Source organism: Festucalex cinctus, chromosome 18 (assembly GCF_051991245.1).
Source record: "Festucalex cinctus isolate MCC-2025b chromosome 18, RoL_Fcin_1.0, whole genome shotgun sequence".
NCBI lineage: Eukaryota > Metazoa > Chordata > Actinopteri > Syngnathiformes > Syngnathidae > Festucalex > Festucalex cinctus.
The window spans coordinates 7020543-7043474 of record NC_135428.1 but is presented as its reverse complement, the minus strand read 5'-3'; the positions used below and the strand labels follow the sequence as shown (position 1 = coordinate 7043474).

At 40.3% G+C, this 22932-nt stretch overlaps 1 protein-coding gene across 2 annotated transcripts; it reads right to left on the bottom strand.

Annotated features, from left to right (window-relative positions):
- Positions 1-209: 209 nt before the first annotated feature.
- Positions 210-22246, bottom strand: LOC144005881 (transcriptional regulator ATRX-like). Of its 2 annotated transcripts, XM_077504325.1 has the most exons (35): positions 22103-22246; positions 21640-21737; positions 21503-21558; positions 20452-20480; positions 20223-20344; positions 19906-20022; positions 19679-19788; positions 19274-19341; positions 17470-19187; positions 16560-16620; positions 11188-11342; positions 10880-11053; positions 10691-10799; positions 9058-9148; positions 8791-8976; positions 8574-8706; positions 7207-7316; positions 6938-7081; positions 6682-6856; positions 6469-6606; positions 6005-6180; positions 5816-5933; positions 4572-4708; positions 4454-4497; positions 4216-4307; positions 4025-4142; positions 3849-3937; positions 2995-3100; positions 2725-2902; positions 1553-1744; positions 1341-1484; positions 1171-1242; positions 1007-1102; positions 781-909; positions 210-703 (listed from the first exon to the last, which is right to left on the bottom strand). In XM_077504325.1, the coding sequence occupies exons 1-35, from the start codon at positions 22108-22110 to the stop codon at positions 599-601; spliced, it is 5598 nt and encodes a 1865-aa protein (XP_077360451.1). In that variant the 5' UTR covers positions 22111-22246; the 3' UTR covers positions 210-598. The 2 variants fall into 2 exon arrangements, with proteins under 2 accessions (XP_077360451.1, XP_077360450.1); XM_077504324.1 differs by lacking the exon at positions 22103-22246 and having other exon boundaries at positions 21640-21763.
- Positions 22247-22932: the final 686 nt, after the last annotated feature.

Genomic DNA, 22932 nt, shown 5'->3' with positions numbered 1-22932 from the left:
ATTTTAGGTGCCAGAGAACAAAATTGAAGTGACATAGTTTCAATTGAGTGTAAATTACTAGTGTATTTTCACTACTTTTGCGGCAGCTAAACAAAATATTTTACTCACCCTCCAGTACTCACCACTGGTCTTTATGCGGTTTGGTTTGTACCTTTTTCTTTGTTGTTTCATGGATAGGGTATTTCTCAGGGTCAAGTACTTCCCCCAGAATGTTTTTTTTATTTTTTTTATTTTTATTACTTTATTGCTTCAACGACAACAGTGCAAGGCGGTACAAAAAAATTAAAACACTAAAATACACAATGGGCAAAACTTCGGAATGTTTAAATAAACATAGAAAATGCAATAGTATGAAAATCCTCCTCGGGGTGCTTTTAACATCTGAGGGAAACGTCTAACATTGATACTGTTAAACTGTTATTTTTCACGAGAGTTTCCTTAAAAAGTTAAGGCAAGGTGTTAAATCATCACATGGATGAAACTCAAGTAAATGGCCAAGTTGGTGTCAATAAAGTGCTCAATGCAGAGAACGTGAACAGAAAGTTGAAATGATTTCAACGCATGTAGCAAAACAATTGAGACTGTATGACAAAAACCTTCAGTTATTTGTTGGAATTTGCTGGTTTGCAGCAGACGCCGTCTCAGCCGCTTGCACCTCTTGATTCCGTCGCTCGCACAAAATGGTCTGGATGTGCAATGTGAGCTGAAAAAAACAAAAACAAAAAAAAACATGGCGGGCATTAGTTGCTTTTATACTCACATGATACTGGTTGAACTTACTAATCGCTGCTCTTCAAGAACTTCGGTATAAAAGGCCTTTCTCCGCTCCAGCTCCTTCATGTCAGTGTGTTTCCACTGCACGGCCTTGAACCTGATCACATCTAGGGGCATTTGTGGATTTTGGCGCCACTGGAACAGAAGTGTGGGAATATTTAAGCACTAACCCGTATTTACAAATAATTATTTTCTTTCATTGTCATTGTTGAATAGAATTGCAGTGACTCACCACATGTACCATGTACTCCTCAAGGGGATGAGACGCCATGGCCTGCACGGCCTGGAAGGCGGCTACTGATTTGGCTCTGCTTTTGTTCAGCAAGTGCTGCAAAGGCATATGTTGTGTTCGGTGAAATGCAAAAGGGCACTGGCCGGAAAATGCGGCATACTTACCACCAGCTCTTCATTGGTCCTCAATGTCAAGCTATCCAGCCTGATTTTCACTGGGGCGCTGGCTTGGTGGGACTAATACAGACAAGCGGATGTTATAATGGCAAGTGTGTGTGTGTGTGTGTGTGTGTGTGTACGGTAAGCTGCTGCTGGCTCAGTGTACGGCTCATTACCTCAGCCTGATACTCGGCCCAGGCATCTTTGCGTTCTGCTTCAGTGAGCTCCTCCTCCTCTTTATGGTCCAGCAGAGACGCATGCTCGTGGTAGCTGACTATTTGGTCTTTACACTTCTCCAGAAGCATTGCCAGAACATGATCCTAACAAGACACCGCAATTATTTATTTTTAACCAGTCAACAAAATGACATTTCAGCTGAAATTGTTACCTTTGGCAAGTCAGAGGTCTTGTGCTTATTTTTCTTAGAATGAGGCTCGTCCAGCAAGTCTGGCTCAAACGTGTAAAGTTCAGTCAGCTCGGAAAGGGTGAAGTGTCTCTCGATCTGCTGCTGATCCACCACTCGGTAGGACAAAGACTGCTTCGTCACCTGCCGATCGTAGATCTTCTCCTCCATTGTGCCCTACAAGACAGATTACAGTCAACTGGGGACTAAAATCCCACAATAAGTGTCAGAGTTACCTGTTTGACGTCTATTAAACACGACACAAAAAGGAGAGAAGACACTCAGTTCAGGGCTCGCGAGGAGAGGAAATGACTGATACAATTCACTCCTGCACTCTCTGAAGATTCCTCTCCTCACCCTCTCTATTTATTTGGTTTTCCATGCCCCTAGTTACTAGGGATGTAGCAATATCCAAATATCACGATACGATAATTATCACAATACGGTGGGGGGGTTCGCGCTATTTAAAAAAGGTCACAATATTGTAAAAAAAAAAAAAAAAAAAAAAAGCTCATACCAAAAAAAGCACAATATTCTGCTTTTGTACATGACAGTAATATTATGTTATGTACTATTACGTTCATCTGAGAATTAGTGTATTTTAAACATAGAAGGGCCAAAACATCCCGAATGAAAATTAAACTGCACTAAAAAAAAAACTAGCCACCAGAGGGTGCTACAACTGCACAAATGGAAATCAACCTCACTTTTTTAACAGATGTGTGGCATTTAAATATCATGAACATGACGACAACGATATTGTGGCAGTTTTAATATCACGATATTGCCGGTATTGTTGTTATATGGGTGTTCTAACCCTAAAAATGCAAATGCATGGCATCATTGGAACACAGTGTTTGTCTATGTGTTGTGCATGTGAATGGAAGATTGCTGAGTACATGTGTGGTCAAGTTTGAATTTCTTAACAGAAAACAGGCGACCTCAGCAGACTGGCTCAAACCATCCTGCTGCATTAGACGTTGTGGTTCTTCAGCTTTTTGAGTCATCTTCAAATAGCCAGGATATGTAAATGTGAGTGGGAACAGAGCAAGGCATTCTTCATTGCAAGCAGAAGCGGTCCTTCATGGCAGCAAATGTATGATAACTTATTATTTACAATTATTCCTACAATAAGCAATACTTTTCGTTGACCTCACCTGCGCCAAGAATCGATACACGAACACTTGCTTGACCTGGCCGAACCGGTACACTCTATAGATGCTTTGAATGTCGTGAGACGGATTCCACGAGGCGTCAAAGATGATCACCCTGTTGGCAGCCACCAGGTTGATGCCCAGCGAGCCGGCCCTCGTCGAGATGAGAAACAGCCGGCCACTAAGTGGAGCAAAATACGGAAATGTATTGTTTATTGACATCATAAATGTGTTAAAAAAAAAAAAAAAAAGTTTGAAAAAGTTCAACTGTACCGTATATTTGTGGGATCATTGAAATGATCGGCCCATCTTGTCCGTATTATAGCAGTGGTGGACCCATCCATACGGTAGTAATCAATGTTCTTAATCCATTTTACCGCTATGTGAAAACAGGGGCCATATTTACTGCAAATGTACAGTGGTATTTCGATTTATGAGTTCAATTTGTTGTGTGTTCAAGTCAACCTTGGCTGCCCAACAAGGTGCCACCTTGAAAAATTTGTAAATAGAGATCCTGTCATCGCTTGACTTTCTCTAAGGCAGTTAAGTATTGGCGCAGCGTTAATGGGCTACAATGTCATGGAGGGCAAAAACTCCAGATTTATTTCCCCTTTATGTTTGCTCAAAATGCCATCGTAGTTGGCAGTTTCATGCAAGTCTTGCAGTGTTATCGCTGCTTATCGGCCTCGGCGGCCGTCATTTATACCGTAAAAAGTCTTCTTTTTTGTGTTGGTCAGTTATTAAATTCAACTGTGCAATATCTATTAAACCGTAGCAGCACAAATGAACGAAAGATTATTTCCCCCATATTTTGCATGTGGTAACAGTGAGCACCTGCTGATTCAGCCACCATGTCCAAAGTCCAACATTGGCTACACATTCAGCCTGGAGCATGCTGATCTTTTTTTTCCCCCTCTTTCTCATTGTGGACACAGCAGCTGTCAATCATTGTTCAAGTGTGGCGTTTACTGTTTACTCAAAGTGGCAGATGCGTTTTCTATCATGCCAAAATGGCTGCCCTAACGGCCATTTTGGGACACATGACGTCAACGTCAGGATCTCTACTGGTGCACTTCTAAGACAAGGGATTTTTTTTTTTCTTATAATACTTCTAAGTCAAGCCCTACCTTCAGTTGAGTCCGATGTTCTCCACTGTGAAGCAGCCAGGAAACTCTCAATCAGGTCTAACGAGACCAAGGACTGACTGAACACAAGTCTGAGAAAAGAAAAGAAAGAGAAAAAAAAAAATCTGTCTTTGTGCTGAGGGAAAGTATTGAAATCGAGAAAGAGAAAATTGCCGTACACTTTGTCATGCAAGGCTTCGGCCGTCTTCAGGATCTCAAGTAAAAGCACCAACTTGCCCGAGTGCTCCAGGATGTTGGCGTCGTGTTGAGACAGCATACTTTTGAACCAGCACGGGTCTGAAGGAGAACATACGGGTGACATGAGTAGAGTATTTCCAAGCTGCTGTTGACACCAAGTCACTCTCAGTACCTTTTGATGCAGCATAGGCAACATTTGCTGCAGCGGTTGTGGTCGGATCAGTGGTAGAACTGTTGCTTGGTCCACTATGGCATGCAAAAGGACTATAGTGAGGGAAAACACCTTCATTAGTTTACCAACATGACACCAGACGGTGCACAAGAACAGTACAGATGAGTTCTTGGTCCCAAAAAACAAAATGTAAATATCACTCTATATCTGACATAAATTGGTTGAAATATGTTATTACCTTTCTATGAGTGGAGTGCTGTGCACATTCTTGTTTTTGGGAGCCTATCCCAAAAAAAAAAAAAAGTAAAATCCTTAACAACGGATCAAAAACATCGTTGTGAATTTGGTTTTCTTACTTTGAGCTTTTTGTGTTTGGCATCATAGCTAAGTTGAAGGCACCATGGATGAGTCCAAACCCGGCTGAGGACCTGAAAATCCTTGAAAAGGTTTGCGCCAATCTTCATTTTTGCAGTGCCGATAACGCTGCCCAAGCCTGTGAAAAACAGGCCTGAACGTAAATATCATCAATTTGAACGACACAAAAGGGAAAATCATCTATTATGGGCACAAAGTTCCATTTGGAAACAGTCTTTCATTTATACAATTTAGAATCTTCACGTTTAAAAGGGAAGTCAACCCATTTTTTTTTTTTGGGACAATAATACGTTCTATGCAGTCCCACTAGTCTAAATTTGGTATTCTGATTACATTTGCATTAGTGGAATATGTGCTAAGCAGCAAAATCCAGCAGCACTTACTATCGAGTGAAAATGACATCACAGTTGCTCAAGTCTTAGGTAACAACAATCACAACTCAAAACAGGTGAGCTATGATTGGCCGCTGCCTGAGCAACTGTCATGTCATCTTCAGTGGACAGCAAGTGGCAAAATGGGCACCCCCTAAGATGGATAAAAACGGCTGGATTTTGCTGAATAACTCGTATTCCACAAATGTAATATTAATCGGAATGTCATGTTTAGACTAGCGACGTCACATAACATATTATTGTCAAGAAATATTTAAGGTTGACTTCTTCTTTAATTGTAGTAAGATTATTTAATTGTGGGAATGCTGAATCACGTTATTGTGATTTTTATTCTCCACACTTCTTTGCCGCGTAACAACTCCTACATAATACTTCCAATTTACATTGTTCAAATTTCAACTAGCTTAAAAAATTCATGCCTCCCGAGGTATACATTGTCTGATTCCACATTACTTACAGTATTTGCACAATTTAACATTTAATATCAACTTTTCCCCATTCATTTTCAATGGGACAGACATTGAACTTTTTCCAAGTATCACTTTCCACGCCCATTTCCATACATATAACTTATCATCATTACCAGGTGTCTGATACTGCTCGGTGGCACAGCCGGTATTGTCAAGTAACCAGGAGGTTAGAATTTCATAATTTATCTCTCAATTTACTTCATAAGCATTCCACATGCATTCACATCTTAGCATTCAGCTTTCAGCATTCCCACGCAATTTCTCCAGAAATTGCACTTAGTCTAGTTTATTTATTTTGTTGTAACAATCAATCATGTCCATAATCAGGCGCGGACATTTTTCCCAACGCCAATGTCTACTCACCACTGACGTGCTGCAGGTAGTGACTGTACAACCTATACTGAAGTGGAGACACCCGGACTGCCACCACATATTCATACTTGGGAGGCAGAAACTCAGTCAGCTCGGAGTAATCCCTCCTCTACAGAAAGAAAAAAACAACCAATGTTTTAGTGACTGCTGAGATAATAGCAAATAATAACTAGTTCTTACCTGCACACATCCGGTGAGCATTGCGTGGAGGACGTGCGCGCGCCTCTTCATGATTCGAACATCTTTGGGCGTGGAGTCGGCGCACTGGCCATTCTGGATGGGGTTGACAAAGCGGTTTCGGAATTCACCCAGTGAGCCCAAAAGGTTCTTCTTGATGAAGTTGACCATGCAGTGGTCTGTAGGGACAATATGAAAGGGATGTCAGTTTCCACTGTAGAAAGGAAAAGACAAAAATGTGTAATTGATTTTCACTTACAGTATACAACTTATAGGCGCCTTTCTTTTTATATGCAAAATGTGAAAGTGATTCCACTCATTCAAGGGGCAGTCACATTTTAATACTAAATCATGAGAGGGGTCAGAAAGGTTTCCAACTAAGCAACACTGATTGCAACAGAGAGCATGAACCGCAAAAAAAAAGGTAATCTTTTCTCCCCGAAGAAGACAAAAAGTCACAAACTTACACTCGACCAGGTTGTTCTGCAGCGGCGTGCCAGTTAGCACCACTCTCCGTCGCGTCTTTACAGCACCCATGGCTTTGGAAATGTTGGAGTTGTCGTTGCGCAGAACGTGCCCTTCATCACATATGACAAAGTCTGGACCTGAAGATGAGCCAGGTTGACAAAGAATCCTCAGAAAACATGTTGACGTATCCCGAAAGATGCAAAGTGCTCTACCTGGATCCACCAGTAGGTTTTTAAGCTGCTGCTTTATGTCGCCGTTGATTTTGGGGGATAGTGAGAGGTTTCTGAACATTTCGTAGCCCATAACCATCACACCTCCATTGGTGTACCAGCTCTGCAGAGCTTCGAATCGGTCGGCAATATTCTTTTTGGTGGCCAGCTCAGTAACCTGTCATACATTTGTATTTGTGAACATTAACCATATAATGATGCATGTGCTTTTCTTTTGTCAGTTTGTGCAATCTTATACCTTCACTTTATCGTTCCCTAATTGTTTTTGCCATTTGTTGAACTCGCCAATCCAGTTGAGCACAGTGTTGAGAGGACAAACTACCAGGGCCGTTTTAAAATGCAAATGTGTCGACAGCAATACTGTGTGCAGGAAGGCAACCACCTTTATTAAAAAAATAAAATAAAATTAAAAAAATAAAAAATAAAATAAAAAAGAGAGAGAGAAGAAAAGCGCGAACAATATTAACATCCATATCCCGTCTTACTTTCCAATCAATGGATCTATACCTGCAAAGTCTTTCCCAGGCCCATACAGTGAGCCAGGATGCAACCTGATCCAGGACAGGAGTTGGCCTTCTTCACTGACTCACAGCAGTTGTCCCAAATGAACTGAACTCCTGTTGATGAGAACAGAGAGAAGAAATGTTTTTTTTTTTTTTTTACAGTGAATGGAAATAATGTTTGAAGAACATCTGGTTATCTAATCATAATTAATAAAATCTAACGGGATTTATTATAGGCCCCCCATTTGTGATCTCTGTTATTTAGCTACTATGTGTTTTGGTTGGGTACTATGGCTGTGCAATTAATCAAAATTCAATTATAATTTCAATTATTACATGCCAGCATTACAAAATCAGCATAATCGTAAAAAAATAATACAAATGTTTGAGTTATTAAAATTTATACATTTGCACCGTCTTTAAATTTAAAAATAATTGAATAAATGTTGTTTCATCCAAAAGAATCTTGCATATTTATAGTGATTCAAAGAATTTTGTCTTAATATTTTTATTCATTTTTTACATTTAAACATTTTCTTGTTTTGTACCAAAAAATAAATGATCTATGATCTACTGCACAGTGCACATGCTGTACTCCAAATTCAAGTTTTTACCAACATAAGTAAATAAATGAATAAATAAATATATATATATATATATATATATATATATATATATATACACACACACATACATTTTGTTTGGTCCAAAAGTAACTTACATAATTATAGTTTCTATTTATTTTTATTGGTCTTATTATTTTTAAATGCTTAAACATTTTCTTGTTTTGTACCAAAAAATAAAATTTGCATACCGCTGGACTATGAAAAACTTGCCACAAGAGGGCGTTGCTTACCACTATCTTTTGGGGTTGCTTCACAATGTTGGAGGTACACAATACAGTACATACGAATGTCACTGGATAATTGTATATACTAATTAATTAATCAATCATGGGTAAGACAAGACTAGATAGGAATCAAAATTATTCATAAATTTGGGGAAAAGTGTTCCAAAATGACTATGAAACACCTTTGGGATGATTGTGATACATTTCATGGTTAGGTGTCCAAATATTTTGTCCAAATAGCAAGTGTCATAATCACTGCCCGTTTCTTATTTATTTTTTAAATCCAGTACAGTACATTTGTCTGTTGTATTTAACTTTTAAGTACATTTGCATTTGGCATTTTAGAAATCTTTGTTTTCAAACATTTATCTTTTTTGTTGGATTAATTATTTGAGGACCACAGGAATACTCGCGACCACTTTATGGAAGCTAATGGGGATCCAAGTAAAGAGTAAAGAATAATACACAGTGCAAGTCAATCAATGTATGAAATGTGCACACAAGTGCTAGTGTGCACTCACCGTCCACTTGGTGAGGTTTGAGATTAGTCACCAGGTTCCTGTGCACCTGGACTAAAGGTATCCTGGTCTGCTCATCCTGATCCAGAATCAGCTTGGTGGTGACAGACTCTTGAGAGTTGCTTTCTACGATTGTCTGGAAAGTCACGCTGGACGGTCAGCCTCGACTACAACCAAATGTCACAAGCCACCAGAGCGTTTATTGTTGTGTGTGCAGTACCTCCCGTCGCTCCTCCATCAGCTGCTCCCGACTTGCCAGTCGTCTGCATCGCTCCTCCTCCTCTCGCAGCGCTTCCTGGGTCTCGGAGCGGAGATTGTCGTCTTGGATGATTTTACGGATTTTTTTGCGTCCTTTGGGTGTGCCCTGACTGTTGCTAAGCTCACCCTCGACATTCTCTTGTTCGTTCTGCTCCAATGTATATGTAAGTAACGTAAGACATCAAACTTTGCCTTGCCACTGATGGTGATTTGTCATCGTTAGGGTTACCTCCTCACTGCAGGTCTCGGACAACGAAATGCAGGTCATCGAGGTATTGATAACAGATGGAGTGGGCTCTTGTTTGACTTTAGGGGATGAACTGGAACAAGAACATGACAGAGGATACACGCGTGTACTTCCTACTATTTAGGTAGCTATGTTATCAGAATATTGTCCATCCATATATTTTTTTTATAACAATTGAGGCGGGGTTCACCCTGGACTGGTTTATTATATTTAATGTTATAAATTAATGATTATCAACTATGTGAGGACACCAATAAGGAACATGATTTCTCATAATTATCAATTACAGGCAGCTACATTTCACTGGTGACCTCCATTTACAACAGGCCTGCGGGGAATTTATGTGTAGCAGAGGTCGTTGACCCTTGAGTTCAAGATTCAGTTAACATTAACGTCCTTCTCGAATGGAAGCGGAAGACTGGGAGAATATGGCCAGATGCTAAGTCCAACCGGGGACATAAACATATCTCCAGGCTCAGCTCGACGTGCCCTATCGGGCCATGGGGGTCCTCGGCTCCTGGGTCCCTTTATTAGAGTTGGCCAATCGATAGAGGGCCCAGAGCCACCCGGGGCCCACATGAATCGATTGCCCAGGCCGAGAGCTTTCCAACGGTATCGGTGACAGTGCTCCACGACTTTCCGCTCTGGAGATAAAGGGCCGACTATCAAAAAATTTTTAGCCGATGGGGAAGATCTGGGTGATTGAGACCCCTCTCCCCCTTATCTCCGGAACGCTGTCCTACCGGGGACATAAACACATCGCCGGACTCGGCCTGCCGAGAACTTTCCAACGGTGTCTGTGCTGGCTCTCCACGACATTGCATTCCGGAGATAGCGGGCGGGACAATAACCCTCTTGCCAGTTGCCTCCCACATCTTCTCCATCAAGGAGACCCAATTTGAAGACGTGGATGACATCAAGATGGCCATGACGACAGAGTTGCAAAATTATCCAGGGAAGAATCCTTCCAAGACCGCATGAAGGTGTGGCAGAAAAGGTAAATGGTACTTCATTTATACAGCGCTTTTCCACCTTACAAGGCCCTCAAAGCACTTTACATTTGACTATTCAGTCACCTACTGATGACGCAGCATCAGGAACAACTGGGGGTTCAGTATCTTGCTCAAGGATACTTCGACGTGGTCACAATGGCATGGGATCGAACCCACAACCTCTGGGTTGGGAGACAACCACTCTTCCACTGAGCCACGTCACCCCAAAGGGTGGGTAAGTGTGCTAGACTCCAAGGAGGGTTACTTAGAAGGGGGAAACAGGTTGGATTTGAAAAATCTTTTGTGACGTGTGCTAGAGCTTTTCTGACACACCTTTCATATAATACCAATCAAATGCAGCAAAACTTCCCATATATGTAAGGGATTAGATGAAAAGTAGCGCATAAGAAGTCTGACTAAATAAACGGCATTTATGCATCTTGAAAGTTAGTTTTTGTGCAATTTTCCACATTTCAAAAACTGATTCATTTTGTCAGGTGTGAACAAATGGCTAATTATATCTGGTCATTATGTCATCAAACTCAATGATAGCACCGACTTTTGGATCTAAAATTATTTTGTCCAGCTCAAAAATAGAAAGTGTCGTTTTTTTCCTTTTGTACCTTTCTAGCTTCTCTTCCTCCTCTGACTCACTCAGCTCCTCGCTCATTCCAAAGTCTTCCATCTCCGATGAGCTATTGTCAGTATCTCCGCTTTCATCATCATCATCAGCTGGACATAAAGCATCGTCACGTTATGAAAATTCCAAGACGACACACTAAGGCAGTGCTCCGTGCGTGAGGTGTCCTTACTGCTCAACTCTTTGGGGGTGGCTCTCTTCTTGTTTGCCTTTCCTGCTTCCTTCCCTGATGCTGCCTTGTCACTTCCTGTGCCCTCATCCAAGGTGAGTTTGTGGCGCAGCAAGTGATGCTGCCTCAAGTTGGGGCCATCGGTGCCAGCGTGAGAAGACGAGGACAAGTTTTCCCCTGCGGCAGACATTTGAATGACTACGTAACCAACGGGAGGCTTGCACTCCCAGGTGACATCACTTGAAATAAACCTACGTGACTTGTGCTTGTTTGGAAGAAATGCACAAGACTATTTTTCAGGGCACACTCACCATTTGCCTCTTGTCCACTTTCTTCACTGGCTTGTTTTAATTCCCTTTCAGGCTCAGAAGAAGACTCATCATCCTGCGTTTCCTCATCTGACGATAACTCATCGAGCGATGAGAAGTTGGCATTGATTTGGGCCAAAAGTATTTTCTTAGCGATTCTTTTAAAAAGTAGAAGAGAAGGACAAGGTACCTCAGATAAATTTCATGATCAGTGACATAATGCCCAGATGAATATTACAAGGCATAAATTATATTAGTTCAAAGTCAGTACGACTGGTTAGTTGTACGGGGGCCTCCATACAAATATGAACTGTGAAAGCCAAACAACTACAAACAGGAATGCAAAGCTGCACACTTGTTGAACTTAGTGACAGAGTAGCGATAGTTCGGCATTGGAAACAGCAGAAAAACCCTGATCAGACATTTTAAAGAGCAAACATTTATTAGAGGAAGCAAGTTGTACGCACAGATGTCACCAAAACACAAAGACATGTTCTTAGTGTAGCCCCATGTAAGAGCAGGATTTTTCTTTTTTTTTTTTTATTATTATTATTACATCATTCCCTCTTGCACTTTTTTTTTTTTTTTTTTTAAACCTCATAATACACTATATTGACAAACGTATTGAGACACAAGGCAATTACACCTACAGGAAGTAAAAGAAAAAAAATAAAAGAGGAAGAAAATATAGACTTAGTCTCACGCCCATTTATGCAGCTTCAACTGATCTACACGATGGAGGTGTGTATATAATACATATGCGGACAAAAATGTTGGCACCCCTCTGTTAATGAAACAAAAACCCACAATACTCACTGAAATTATTTGAAACTTAAAAGTAACAACAAAGTTTGAGTGAAAATTCGACAAAATTCGCCATTAACTTTGAATTGTCATTGAACAGAATTATTAAAATAATCAGACTAATGAAACATTCCTGGACAAAAATGATGGTAGCTCTATAAAAGTTCATAAAAAAAAAATACTTTGAGGAACATGTTTAACTTGCGTGTCCTTTAATGGGATCACAGGTGTCTTCACACTCATAAAATAGAAACTGTGCTTTGCGGGGACATGGTTTGTACCACAATGAACAAGGACAACAGAAAGCAAAGGCGAGAGTTGTCTCAGGACATTAGAAAGAAGATCGTAGACAACCATGTTGAATGTGAATGGATAGACAAGCATATTAAAGGTGAAGCCTCTCAGCCCATCTCCAAGTCAAAGGATATTCATGTGACAACAGTAGCACATATTATTCAGAAGCTTAAAATCCAGACAAGCTCCCAAGATGTGGCCACAAGAGGAGAAACTGATGATAAATTGAAGAGACGGATAGTTCGAATGTTATCCAAAGAGCCCAGAACAACCGCCAAAGAAATTAAAGGTGAACTCCAAGGACAGACAGTGTCAGATCGTACCATTCAACGAGCAAGGAGGAATCCAATGTTGAAAGCAAATCAGAAATCCCATTGACCATCTGTAGAAGGAGCTAAAACATGTCACGAGAGTGGGCCAAAAAGGTGCATAAGTTTCATTTGTTCGATTTCACTGATTGCCTCAAAAGGTTGTGCAACAAAATATTAAGCTATGGGTACAACCATTTGTTGTCTCGGCTTGTTTCATTAGTTTGATTTTGTATAATTCTGTTGAAAAACAATTCAAAGTAAAGGCTGATTTTGAACGTTTTAATTTTCTATCAGTTTTTAGCTTGCGTTACTTTGGTATGTTTCAAGTAATTTCAGTGACCATTTTTGGTTTTTATTTCATTAGCAGAAGGGTACCAACACTTTTGCCCACGTATGTATATATCAGATTTCATTACTTCATCAAGGACATTTGTAAGGTTAGAGGTCACTGTTCGATCTCAGAGAGAGAGAACTTAGAACATCTTAAGATGAAGAAATTGAGATTCATGGGGAAAAAAATGGGTCTATTGTACAACACCTCATTGGTTAATTAGAGGGAAAAATCCACTTTGTTGATCCAAAAAGTCCTTAGGTATAATACAAAACATTTACAACTACCACATATAAATAAAGACTGTACATGTTAAGTCATGTAACATGGTATTTCTACACTAAACAGAACATGGAGCAAAATTCCGAAGTATCTAAGTCATCCTGCTTATGATCCACATTTGAAAAGGGTTCAAAACTATTTCCTTTCAATGCAATCCATTGTTTTGACCCATCAGTCCATTACTGTATAAAGACAAGTCAACATAGAATGACGCACGATGTGTAGGACTTCTTCCAGACTTGAGCGCAATTGTCCATTCAATGTTAAAATCGCTGAGAAATATTGACGCTTGAATATGCCCCTAAACTAAAAGTAGGTCATCGACATGAGTCACGAGAGGGCAGCGAGCAGCCATCTTCATTGCCACTGAATCCAACGTGTTAAAACCGGGAAGTGTTACACTGTAGCGGCATCAAGGTTGGGAGTGCGTAGTGGGCAATTCCAAAAAAAAGCACCGGTGAAGTATTTTACATGTTTTGGCCTTAGTAAGCACAAACAATGTGATCTTCACATTCTTGCTGACCATTTTACTAGCGAGTCAAAAAATCAAAGTCACGTCACTAACTACAAATGAATGAGTCGAGGGCTACAAAATCCCACATTTAAGACATTCCTTCCTAACAGCACTGCAATCACTGCTGTGCTGTCAGAAAATCCGACCTGGAGAGAAAAACACGAGAAACAAACATGGGTGTCATTAAAAAAAGGACAGAATCGGAATTTGGGTGCTTAAAATTGTTGTTTCACAGCCCACTCTCAATTCTCAGATTACAACATTGTTATTTGTACTTGGAAGTACTGACCTGCGATATTTATTCTAAACCCAAATTGTCTCAACTTCAGAGAACTGCGACTGCTTTCTCTGTAGCGTGTCGGAATTGGAAGGCAGTCAAAGTCCTCCATTTAAAGAAGCTGTGCATTAAGCTTTAGAAAATGGTCAGCAGTAATGTTTATCTGTGCATAGAAAGTGGGGTAAAACATACACAAATACTAATATAGTTTGGAAAAACAGATGTACTATTGACTGGTGGCATATTTACAGATGGGGATAGTGTTCCAAAACCGTACAGTACCCGTGGATTACAATTACAACAGCTCATTTAGCTCACGAGCAATTCAACTGACTCTTTCCAGCTGCTACTATGTTTTCTTTTTTTCCCCAACAGGAGGCCTACGGGGAGAAGCCCTTCTGACTCAAAGGCTGTCTCCAGTTTCAACTGTGCGAGACCACAACGCTCCTCAGTGCTCGGCCTTGAACACTGTTATACAACTGTGAAAATCTCTGTGGTGACAGATATGTTGAAACCTCAGCAGAACAAGGACTGCATGAGCATGAATGAAACCACACTGTACTTGCTTATGCAGAGCTACGGGGTATATGCCACGGAAGAGGCGGGACGTGATTTTTCACATCAGTTTGTTTCCGGTCCGGGTTGCGAACGCGCAACCGAGGGGCACAAAGTCGGAAGCACAAGTATTTTTTTGACGCAACCCACACCGGAAACAAACTGATGTGCAAAAACAATCCCGCCTCATCCGTGGCATATACCCCATTAGCTGCTGCTTACTTGGCACTAGTGAAAACAGAACTATATAGCTTAATGCAAAAGGCAAGAGCATTGGTCTCAAAATCTTGTAAACTTTTAATCAATGCGCCTTCAAATTGTCACACGTCATTCATTCTTCAATGTCAGAGCAAGATTTCAAGTGTTTGAATGCCGTCCCATTCAGCAGGGAGGCGGAAGTCAAAGGCCATTAAGAGAATGTTTGTTGTTGTTGTTGTTGTGATCTTTTTGTTGGAGCTTTTAATGTGAGGTGACAAAAGGCAGGCCCTTAAAAAAAAAAAAAGAGAGACTAAATACCAGTTTTAAAAGTGATCATGTCACAATAAAATTTATTGTTCATTATGGTGGCAAATACCAGAGGCTTGATGTTGGTGTCTTAAATGTTCAAATTTAAACTAATTAACAATCAAAAATGTCAATCGGTATGAACCACAAATCACATCCTTTACAACCAAATGTGATTTGCGATTTGCATAAATCATTCTTGTTTTCATAGTTTCCTTCTGTTATTTATATGACAAAATTGCGTTCCCCACAAAAGCGTAAGAGATAGTAGAAGGTCATATTGTAATGGATTTTTATATCCCAAAATAAGGCTTCAACAATGTTGTTCAACACAAACTCATGGAAAGGCCGCTTGGATAAAATAGGTTATATATTTCTGGCCACATTTAAACATGGCCAATCAAAAGGAAATACATTTAATACATTAAAGGAAAATCAGTAGGGAAAATAACAGCAACCTAAAGCGGATCTTCAGACTTCTGCACTTTATAGAAATGATATTTGATTAAGATATTCTCAGGGCATTGAATCGATTGCAACTGGACTGTTCTGGTTGTCTTAGAAGACATTTGGACTCTCAACCGAACAGTTGTAGCCCAAGTGACTGAGTGAAAAGCTAACTATCCACTTTATTCCTGAGGGCTCTGATGTAGAAATAATTATATTATGTTACTGTTTCTCTATGAGCAGATTCAATACTCGGAGAATGAAAGGACCTGGACGAATGAGAATATTTACAGGCATCTTTATGTTTTGAATTTTTTTCTATGTATTAACCTAAAATTAAACACTAGCAACGATGATTTACGATTCAGTGCGTGGTAAAAATCAGAACAATGAAAGTGAAGCATTTCCGTTTTATTCTTGCCAATATTTTGCCTACAACAAGCATGTTAAAAAAAAAATCAAAATAGTTATTTTTAAAGAAATTATTACAAATAGGCTTCATTTTTTAAAGTCAATCAGAAAAAAAAATCATAAAGGCAAGATTTAAACTTCATACTTCACCTTTAAAAGTCACATTTGCATCAGTTCAAAGTGCGGCACATATTTTCGTTGATTGTGTAGCAACCCAGGCGAGCAGGCTTGATTTTGTTAAGTGATTAAAATACTTTCACAGCATATAAACTTGTCTGTCATACATGAAAAGGTTGGACTATAAGGCAACAAACAGTTCCGCTTTTAGGACAATGAACTACAAGCTTCTTGGGTCTATGCTAGAAGCAATCAATTTATATGATAAAAGATATACTGTATATTTGAATAAATGTTTTTTTTTTCTTCAATTAAACAGCTCTAATTCTTATACATTAGAATGTGTATTTGATTGCTGGCGCTCTACTGCAGCTACGTTTAGGCCGCGCCTGAAAAGACCGCAACTGACTCCTGATGGCATTGGAGTCGGTGGATTTAGCAGGGGGTTTGCTTCTCGGACTTGCAGTCTTTCTCCCAAACCTTGGTTGTTTGTTTACACACTCTACTTCCAGGCTTTTAGAACCATACCTATTTTCAGGGTCGTCGTCATCGCCTGCTGCCCAGGTGGGCCCAGCTCGATCCTCATCGCCTACAAAATAAAAAAAGAACAATTACTGACATGAATGTCAATGTTTGTCTACGTGTCCGGCGATTGGCTGGCGACTAGTCCTGGGTGTAGCCTGCCTCTTGCCCAAAGGCAAGGCAACTTGCCTTAGGCAAGGCAAGTTTATTTCGGCAGCACATTTCATACACAAGGCAACTCAATGTGCTTTAGACACGGAAAGACTGACAAAATTTACTAAAAGAGCATACATTGATGATGTTAAAACATAAGACAGCAAACTTTAAAAATATTTAGAGAAATTTTCTATAATAATAATAATAATAAATAATAATAAATTTTCTAAAATAGACATTTTCTAAAATTAAATTAAATTTAAATAAATGTAAAGACCTTAATCAAAGAAAAAAGAAAAGTTTTTAACCTGGATTTAAATGCATTTACACTCTGGGTTGACTTCACTTCTGTTGGCACCTTATTCAATTTGCGTACAGCATAACAGCTATATGCAGCTTCACCATGTTTACTTCGGACTCTGGGTTCCACTAGTTGGCCCAGGTCTGCAGATCTCAGAGCCCTGCTGGGTTTGAATTCAATCAGCATTTCTTGATTATATTCAGTACCCAAACCATTCAGTGATTTATAGACAAGTAGCAGAATTTTGAAATCTATTCTACAGCTGACTGGAAGCCAGTGTAAAGCCTGGAGCAAGGATGTGCTCCGGCACACCCACGACCTTAAGTAAGAATAAGTGGCAAAGAAGAATGGAAAGCTGCATCCTGCAACTCTGACCATCCATGTACTAGATAACTAGAAATACAACCAGGTTTTGCCAAAGATTAGTGAAACCATGTAGTGGAAAGGGGGCAGACTTACCAGATAACTGATGGAAAGCTGCTGGTCCCAAATCATCTGGGATAGCTTTCATCTTAGGATCGTCGCCGTCACTCCCAGAGTCATCGTCACGATCGTCGTCGCTTGATGACGATGTGGACTCTATTACTTCCTGGTGAGCATGAGTCTTGTGCTTTCTGGCCTCTTCTATCCCCTTCTGTCTAGCACAGCCTTCCGTTTCACGCTTAACAAGATGAGTCTTGCCGCTGGACCTCAAGGTCTTTAGATTCTGCGTTGGATTCTGCAGGTCTTCATCATTACTGGAGGAATCTGCCCTCCTTTCCCGTCGAGCCTTACCAATGGAGTCATGCTCCGGTGAACGGTCCAGCAGCTTTCGTTTGCGGCGAATCCTCTCCGGCGATATCGGGGTGTTCTTTGTCAGCCATAAGAGACGCTTCTTCGCCACATTGGCAGACGCCTGATTGCAATCATCATCTTCGTCGTCAATGTGCTGCTCATCAGAGCTTTGAGCTTGAGTCATAGCGACCCGCTCAAGAAGCACGGCGGGTATTTCATCCGAGTCAGAGTCATCTCTGGTTTGGCTGAGATTTTGTTCTTCAGTGGTTTGGCCGGCCGCTGAGCTCGGCCGTGCCTCGGGGTCCGAATCGCTGTCGCTGTCTGCTGCGGAGCGAGACGGTTTACCCTTGACATCGCTGGGACGACGCAACGGTGTTGTCTTCACGCGGGGAGACCTCCGGTTGCCTTGCTCCTCTTCTAGGTGGAGTGATGTGCTTGGGTGATCTATGCTCATTTTACCGTCATCAACAGCCATCTCTTCGTTTCTCGATGCATCGTTTCCGTTAAACATCTCTTCTTCCATGGCTTCTGGAAGAAGCTGTGCATCTGGGCAGTGCTCTTCTGCCACAGGCACTGGCGTAAGTTTGACCACTAGCTTTTTGGTCACACCGACACCACTTTGAGGGCCCATTGTCTGCGGATCCTGTCCAGCATTACTTAAAGGGGAGTTCATGCCCTCACTTGTGCTCACCACATCTGTGAGGACTTCCTTTTCCACATATTCATCTGACACCTTCAGCAAGTTATTCAAGCTTCCATCATTGGAGATCTTTGCATCTGCTGCTGTGGCAGGTTGGGCCACAAAGTTATTGTCAAGTAATTCCTCCCAACACCTGGAGACATCCAAGTCGCTGAATTCTTCTTTAAGGCTTTCCTCGAGTGCCGCAAGAGACGCTCGAATGGATTTCACCACTGTCAAATATGACTTCAAATAAAGGCTTCGAACACCATGTTTAGTCTTTGTCGCAGTATTAATGAAATTAATAAAGCTTGTGTTCACATTGTTTGCTGAGTCCACTAAATGTTTGACCTTTGAGGTCATATCCTTGGAGACATTTAAAGTGTTGTAGTTGAACATAACACTATTATCCACGCCATCGTGATCCCATTTAGCGATGGGAAGGATTTGAGGTAGAGGCAGCATGCCATAAAGTACCGATTTCCCCGGTTCGGCTCGGTTTCGCTTGCGGTGCTGTTGCCACAGTTGCTCCGCGGTCTCCAGCACGCTGTCACAGGCCATCACAAGGCCGAAAAGGGGCTCAGGGTTACACACATAGCAGTACCAGTTGCTCTCCAAGATACCAGAGAGCTCCTTTCGCCCCAAATTTCTCAGAATGCACTTCTTGCAAAAGGCGTTACTGCAGTAATCACAGCAGATTAGGTTGCCACCTTCTGCACACCAGCTGCATAAGGCAGAAAAAGAAAGACGACAGAAGGTAAATTTTAAACGTAAGACATAAAAATGTTTACTTTCTCATTTGAATTTTACCGGCACTGCTCATCCATTCCATCTCCATCCTTGCTTATGTCATCGCTTGAGTAATATTTGTAGCATGACTGTCAAAACACAACATTACATAATATGAGCCGAAAACAACCATACCACCGGCGTTCTAATAATGGAATGCGCTTGAAATTCCATATCCCGGTAACTATCAAATCTGTTTATGTAAATGTTTGATGAAAACGCATCTAAGACACTCAAGAGAATCCACACTGCCAAGTTATTCGAATGTCATACATATAGTATTATAAACTGCTTATTTGTGTTTATTTTCTTAACCGCAATACTTTTGAATCATCATTTAGAGCTGGTAATAAACTCAGGAATAGAGATAGTCAAGGTCAAATATAGAGTAATACAAGAAAAAAATAGAATGTATTTATGACTCACCTTGCAAATCAGTACTTTGAGAGCTGGGTGGCGGATAAGGGAATCTCTCTGGTAGTGGTTAACTTGACGACCACAAGCAGTGCAGCTGACAATTTCCAAATGGTCGCCTCCTGTTAAAGCCCACAACACTATTAGCTATAAAGACGCGGTCTTAAATTTTGATGGAAGAAATCGCTTGTGTTGTTGTTGTGATTTGTTGCAATTTTGTCCACCAGAACTTGACTGACCTCCTCGTCTTCTTGAGAATTCTTTCCGAAATAAGTTACTTTTCCGGTTACGAAACTCAGGACCCCTGAAGTCATCTCTGCCATTATCTACAGGTTCAGGTCTGACCAAAACAGTGCCTGGACAAATCATAGCAATCTTGTCATTAAATTGTAACATCCTAAAAGAAATGGCAACTTTAATTTATTCAGCGTGGATGGGAAAGACAGTGTTGGTGGATTTTACAGGAAGTACCAAGAACCAAAAACAAACTGTTCTATTGAAAACTTGCGCAGACACACAATAGTCTGCAAAGCCATGCAGCAAAGGTAAGATGTACCTTTCGGAAGGCAGTTGATGTCTTGGTGACCATTTGCACTGAAGGGGAAATCTACATTGTCGCTGTCATTTGAGTCTGCAGACTCATCCAAGCCAGAATGCTTTATAACAACAGAAGGTTTTCTGAAATGATATGCAGAATAGCTAAGTATTTTTAAACTGAAAGACACTTTATCTTCTATTTTTTTTTCATGTGCTGAGAATTTTACATGTTGTTCTTTTCAACTCACCTTCTGGAGAATTTTGTGTCCACAAGTGGCTGCGAAGAAGCAAAGTAACACTTTTAAGCTGCCATGTTGACTTACCATAGTTGTGACCAATAAAACAATGTTCATTAATTTGACTATACCAATCTAATCTATTAATCTATTATATGCAGTTAGTTACTTAGTTCATTGATGGAATATGTTGAGCACTAGTGCTTGATTTATTTAAATTGGACATAGAACAATGAGTTTTAAATTACTTAATAAAAAAAAAAACTTGTCTCTCTAAAAGTTGTCTGCCCACCCATCAAGTGTGAAATTAAACAGCATGATGTAACCCATTTGATGGCTGCCTTGTTCCCAAACGGTGTCTTGTTTAAACAAGCCACTCTTAATTTTTTGACAGACTGTGATATAACAAGAAAGGGAGAAATGTACTGATGTAATGTATTTGTTTTCAAATTCAAAATATCCTCTACTCAGGAAACTCAACTCAACTCAAATCAAGTTTATTTATATAGCGCTTTCGAACAGTACAAAGTACTGAAAAAAGCTACTCAAGTAAAGTAACAATGTATCTGTACTTCATTACTTCTCATCTCTGGATTTAACAATGTGGCAAATTTACATTATTCATGTTATTTGCGCCCATGACTTTCCCACTAGGCTGGGTGATGTTTTGCCATTTTGAAATTCGTGTTTCGTGATATGTCTGCTGCATATACCACATTTACTGATCTGCACACAAATGAAATACAGCAGTGGGGATTTGCTATTCTCTTCAGCCCCTGGGCTGTTTGAGAATAGGTAGCCATCACCCTAGCCCCCAGTCATCATGGTGACAAATGTTGAACTTTGCATTGTATAGAGCCGGGTGAGTGGAGCAGTGGCTCACTTGCATGAGACAAAAGCCCCTAAAAAAGTTGTATATTTGTGTTAACATTATGGATGGTATTTTTTGTGCCTTTTAAGAAGACACTTGGGTACGGTTTCATACTTTGGGGGGGGGAATATATTATATTTGATATCCTTCATTTGATGTGATTTACAGTTACTACTGTACATGTTCCATTACCTCAACCAGAGAGGGGGCTGCTGAATTTCCCACTGAACTATTCCTATTCGTTATATCTGCAAATATAAGAGAAAATGTCAACACATATTTTGACCAATGTTAAACAATAATCAAGGACGAATAGGTGGTGATGTTACCATCAGGCTCTACTGAGCCATTGCTGTCCTCGTTTGTAGAATGGACCAGATATTCGTGCAGCTTATTGACCAATACATTCAGTTTGCTTGTCGTAGTACTGCGACCAAGAAAAAGGGGTGTCATCTATCAATGTTTGAATACTAAATACTCAAATATCTGGTAGTCAAAAAACAAGTTAACTACTGGACTGTAGGACTGCTGTATACACGTTGACAGTAATGAAATTAAGACAAAATGCGACAATACAGTACGACAAACGTTACTTCTAATAAAAGACAATGTTTAAGTCAAGAACAAATGTTTGTTGGTCACACATGTTTTTATATATACCAAATAGGTTACATTGTCATTATTTGGAAACTTAAGTGTTTATGGCTTCGGATTGGCTGCTAGCCATCGTGGCTAACATAGCATGTTGCTAATCGCCATTATTGCTAGTAGCGTACGACACAGTGGTTTTACCTCAACATCGCTGCTACATTTGGAGAAGTCTTTTACGTCCTTGTCTTTTAAGAATGCCAAAGGTGTGTAAAAAAAAATGCGCTTATTTTGAGCGCAGCATGAAAACAACAATAAAAGCAAACGAGGGTCGGCTCTTTTTTTTTTTTTTTTTTTTTTTTTTTTTCCAGAACGACGACTTTCCCTGCTAAAGGTGTTACGGCTTTAGCGCCCTCTGTTGGCTTGGAGTAAAAAAAATTCTCGGCATACGATCCTATACATTTACAGTATTGAAATTGGAGAATAGTTGAGACAGTACTTAGAAATAGCATGATTTATGGTGTTTAAAATTTATTAAACATAAACAAGAGGACTTCAGACATTTTACATCTTGCCAATAAATATATGTATAAATTATATGCTTATTGATGTTTAGTACAGGAGGAAACTTGTATATATTTTTTTTATTTAAGAATTGTAACTGTAACTCAACAAAAGATGCCTCTGCCAAACCTAATATTGGGGTCTAAGGAACGATGAAAAGCGGGATCTTCAAAGCAGCACATACCGTCCAACAACAAAAATGCCAGTTTTAATATTAGCCTTTTCCATGGTCGCTCAACGTTTGCAAGTGTACGTTCACGCCCCCCCCCCAGCCCCCCCCCCCCCCCCCCCCCCCCACACACACACAAACAAACACACACGCGCGCGCACACCCTCATGCACACGCACACACACAAAAGAAAATTGGAAGGAATTTGGGAATTATGGTCCCATATAATATTTCTGTACTATAAACATAAAGAACACTATTAACAAAAAATTAGTTGGACGGCACAAGTTTCATTTTTTAA

Coding starts and splice junctions, on each gene's coding strand:
- LOC144005881 (XM_077504324.1), bottom strand. CDS start 21,763: ATGACACCCCTTTTTCTTGGTCGCAGTACTACGACAAGCAAACTGAAT. Junction 11,343..16,559: donor GACGACGACCCTGAAAATAG/GTATGGTTCTAA, acceptor ACTTTTTAAAAG/AATCGCTAAGAAAATACTTT. Junction 10,800..10,879: donor CACCCCCAAAGAGTTGAGCA/GTAAGGACACCT, acceptor CTTTATGTCCAG/CTGATGATGATGATGAAAGC.